The 4,661-nt window shown below is 42.1% G+C and overlaps 1 protein-coding gene across 1 annotated transcript; it reads right to left on the minus strand.

Moving 5' to 3' along the window:
• Positions 1-390: 390 nt before the first annotated feature.
• On the minus strand, positions 391-1,407 carry LOC114202407 (vomeronasal type-1 receptor 4-like). The gene has a single exon (XM_028095585.2). The coding sequence runs from the start codon at positions 1,327-1,329 to the stop codon at positions 391-393; it is 939 nt and encodes a 312-aa protein (XP_027951386.1). The 5' UTR covers positions 1,330-1,407.
• Between the last annotated feature and the right edge of the window lie 3,254 nt (positions 1,408-4,661).

Genomic DNA, 4,661 nt, shown 5'->3' on the forward strand with positions numbered 1-4,661 from the left:
AGTTGGAGGAAGAACAAGGCCACGCTCCAACCCATGTTCATGTACCTTTTCCTGAAATTTCATGCCAGGTTCATTTCTTGGAAATTTATTGCATTAGATTGAAAGCCACACACTTGAAGACTTCTCTGTAATATCCAGAGTGTGTCAAGACCTGGTGTTTATTATTGCATAAATTCTGAACTCCTTTACTGGCAGTATTAGGAAAACTTCAATTATATAAGTATTTATAAGATAATGGTGTTTCATTACAATATTGTTATGATTTATTGTTTATTTTGAAGAAGATGCTCAGCATGTCCTGTTTACTGTTGTCTTGGACTCATAATTTTATTTAGGACCCTGAGGGGGATGAATGAATTGGCAACTGTACGTTGTAGAAATACATACAATTTACATATTTCTCATAAGATGAGGGGATTTTATATTCCCTGCCCAGGCAAAGCAGAGCCTAGGTACCTTGGGGTCACGGCTCATGAGCAGATAGGGGCTGACAGTTGGGAAACACATCGCCATGATTGCAGTGATGTTCAGGAGGACCCCGCTGGGATTATCAGAAAGAGACAAAACAACTTGAAAGACAGAGGAGAGGGTGTAAAAATAGACAAAGGTGCTCAGCAGAAGAAGGATGGTTTTGGTGGCTCTGGACTCAGGGGAGGACCTGGAAGAAATGGTTCTTCGTATATGTTGGACCCGCTTCTTGTGCCTGTACAGGATGAGAACCATGGTGCTGCTGGCCCAGAGCATGAGCCCCAAACACAGCACATCAGGGAATGACAACAGTGCTGCATACAATGAGGCGCTGGTTTTGTCATGACGAACCGAAGAACAGTATCCGAAATCCTTTTTGTTTGTGATGTTTTTCTCACTCGATGTGCTAGTTAAATAGAGAGGGAAAATGACATTGACCAGCATTTGCAGCATCCAACACAGGATGATGGAGGGAACAACGTACTTGGGAGCTTTTACTTTAAGCTCTGCCCACCAGGAGTTTCTGGGGCTGATTGTGATGGCCTGGTAGACACTCACGATGCAGATGCTACCAATGGATACTCCCCTCCCCACCCTGTGAAGAAAGAAAAGGAGTTTGCATCCAAAGTGACTGAGGATATGTTTCCACCCAAATGCTGCCATGGTCTGGGGGACTCCTCTACAGAGCAGGGATAAGAAGTTGCCCACAGTCAGGTGCTTGTGAATGAAATCTGTGGACTTCAACCTGTAGTCGGTGAAGGAGAGGAGGACATAATGACAAAGAAGTGAGAAATTGCCCAGGATGCCAACCGTAGTCTGTGTTAAGAAGACCAGTCCTACCGCCAGTTCCCTGTTGGCCATTTTCTCTCTTCCCAGTCACTGTTAGTTGCCTTCTGAGCTAGAATGCCCTGCATGGGAACATGAGGCATGGGCCACATGTATCACGTCAGCTGAAATCCAGTATGTTCCCCTTTCCATTCGTTCCCCCTTGGAAACACCTACTTAATGTTTATTTTTTCATAACAGCTTTCTGAGGGCTGAATGTAGAACTTTTAAAGAGCCTTTATAATGTAAAATCTCTCCTGCGAAGGCGCTCACATGAGAACGTCTTCACGCTTCACAGATCTATGAGGCTGGCACGTAACTAAAAGATGAAGAGAACAGACACACAGAGGTTAAGTATTTGTCCACATCTGCTCCTTCAGGCTGTGTGGGCACTGGGAACCGGTTGGGCTGGAAACCGTGATAGTGCACTGAGCCACCATGGTCTGCTAGAAAGCTAGGTAGCTGTGTTCATCAAAATCCAGACCTGCAGTCAGTTTTGAATTGCCACCTTGTGGTTTGATTGTAAAGTGGTGGTATTCTATAATTTTCATTACAACAACTTTCCATTCACTTGTAACAATTTATTCAACAGGACAATATCAATTATGGGTAAAGCGTTCAGTATCTTAGTAAATGTACCTGCACTGTTGGCAGTAGAATACTGCAGGAGCCTGTCCCCTGACAAGTTATATTGAGTGGATGCAAGTCTGGCTTGATACTAAGATGACAACAGAAAGACTAATTTGCTTTTATGTCAGGAACGAAGTGTAATGGCAGCAATCACAGGAGTTGTTGAATAATCACATGTAATTCTGTAAACTTTGGGCCATAAAACACTAACACATGATAAAATAGTAATCGTGTAAGGCAGAAATTAAGTTAGTATTGATTTCAAATGATACACTTACCTACTTATTAATACCTCAGTTAAGTAAACCCATTAACAATGCGCTCAGATTTGTGAATGATATTAACATAAAATACATCACTGCAAATTGGCATCTGTAAGGCATGTATTCTTACACACTCTTTAAATCCAAGTACTGGGTTTTTGTATTGATAGTAGAATAATTTTTTTAAAGATTTTATTTGCTTGTTTGACAGAGAGAGAGTACAAGCAGGGGGAGCGGCAGAGGCAGAGGGAGAAGCAGGCTTCCCACCGAGCAGGGAGCCCGACGTGGGACTTGATCCCAGGGCCTTGGTTGGGATCATGACCTGAGCCAAAGACAGACGCTTAACTGACTGAGCCACCCAGGCGCCCCAGTAGTAGAATAATTTTTAAATGGGTGGAAAGAACATGATATGCACCTGACAGCTGCCATCTGGAATGCATCATCATTTTGTCAACTGTTCCTTACGTGCTCATTTCCTAACTTTCAAAATGAATAAGTTTCACTATCATTGACAGATTGTGGAGGTTTCTAGTGCACACTCAATTAATGTCCCCATAATTTCGTGATACCTCCAGAATTGGAGACACCTTTCCATTCAAGTCATTACCATTTGGATGATAAACTTTCTGCACAGGATCAGATGCTTCCTGTACATACTCTTCACCACATGCATACTCTTCATAGTCTTCGCTACAAGCACGGAGGTGTTACAGGTGGACCTCTAGTAACCCTGAACATTTAGTCTGCAGTTCCTATGATGTGGACTGTACAGCAGATGGATTTTACCACTCAGTCCTTAAGGGCTTAAAAACCAGTGTGTATTATTACCTGCAAGAAACACCGACAGTCACTATGAGCAAAGATGACCTTTACTGCATTAGGAGCCATCAGGGATTGGTGAAAATCTAGGATCCCATCTCTCTTTCCTAGCTGAGTGCAAACCTCAGAATTATTACACCTTCCTGCATGGCTTTCAAAATGAGTCAGGTGGTACACAGAAGATTGCCCTTTTCTGATATGATCACTCACCCAGATTCTTGATCTCCCTTTTCTTAAACAGACACCGCCGAGAAGTCTGAAGTAGAAATCCTCACCAACTCCTTCCTGCTGCCAGGAGGGGCTCAGTGTGAAGGGCACGGCAGCCAGTATGTTTGTGGGAGGGGGGCAGCCAGACCCTGAGATATAGGTTTGTGATTCTGTGAGGTCCCCGCCCTCACAACTGCAATTATTTCATTTGTAGCCGCACTGGGAGTGTGGGTTTGGGAGCTGAAGATGTTTCTGAAAATTTTCCCCTCCGTTGTTAATTATGAAAAACAATTATGAGTTTCTAGTTAGAACCCCATGGGAGGCTATTTGAGTATTTCTGTGAGGCTCTTTTTTCCCCTTTGATCCCTTGATAGGGTATTCTATGAAGAAATACTGAGTTCTGACACGTGAGGGACAGGTGGCTAAGTCTGTGTGTCTCACTGGATTCTGCACTTCCCAGAGAAGTTTCTCTACCCAGAAACTAGTATTTTGCTAATCTTCTGACCACTGAACCAAACCATCAATTAAGTTTATTAGTAGAGAAACAGAATGAGACAAAATACCTGCTAAGAATATTCAGAGATACAAGTAAAAGGAGGAACATGATGTAAATAACATGGTACAGAAATTATTTTACAAATCAAAGTTAATGAATTTGGCCTTGTTTGAATAATTCAGTGCCAATTAATAGGAAAATTGTTTAGGAACATATGCTTTACCATAATTGACCTCTATTCATAAGAAATACAGGCAGAACAATATCCACAGAAGAAAGAAGGACATTTCTAAAAGAGTGTGTCACAGATTTAAAGCAGCAGGATCAGATGGCTCAACCAGAAGATTCTACCAGTCCTGTAAATATTGGATGAGCCAACCCTCAGGTACTTAATTCAAGAGGATCACATGGTTACAACAGTTCTTTACTGTTTTGTTGTTGTTGTGTTTGAATTTTCAGTAATGAGCTCTTACTGCTTTGGTAAGAAGAAATACAAATTAGGAGTTAAAACTGATCCTTTGGTTTTCCCTACAAACAAGTCCACATGTGATGCAGGTTCACTATGCAATGAGCAGTCATTTTCAAGTCAGAACCATCATGATGGGCAACTCAGACTGCACACAAACATGAACTCATTTACACACAAGCAGATGGAAACACGTGTATATGCACGCCCACATTCACATATACTCACATACTAGCAGACACATACATGGTTGCTCATGTACTCACACAATTACAGTTGAAACTCACACATTCAGGCACACACTGAACATGTACAGACTCACCCTCATCGACCTTAATGTTCACCGCACCTTTACTCAAACTCACAGTTCACATTCACTTTCATAATATCGACATACACATTCATCGTGTGTGTGTGTGTGTGTGTGTGTGTGTGTGTGTGTCTGTGTGTCTTAATGACATGTTCATATGAAGAGTTGTATCTCCAG

The sequence above is a fragment of the Eumetopias jubatus genome, unplaced genomic scaffold (genome assembly GCF_037043125.1).
Source record: "Eumetopias jubatus isolate StellerSeaLion01/CBP00866 unplaced genomic scaffold, mEumJub1_p1.0 scaffold_10, whole genome shotgun sequence".
NCBI classification, from domain to species: domain Eukaryota; kingdom Metazoa; phylum Chordata; class Mammalia; order Carnivora; family Otariidae; genus Eumetopias; species Eumetopias jubatus.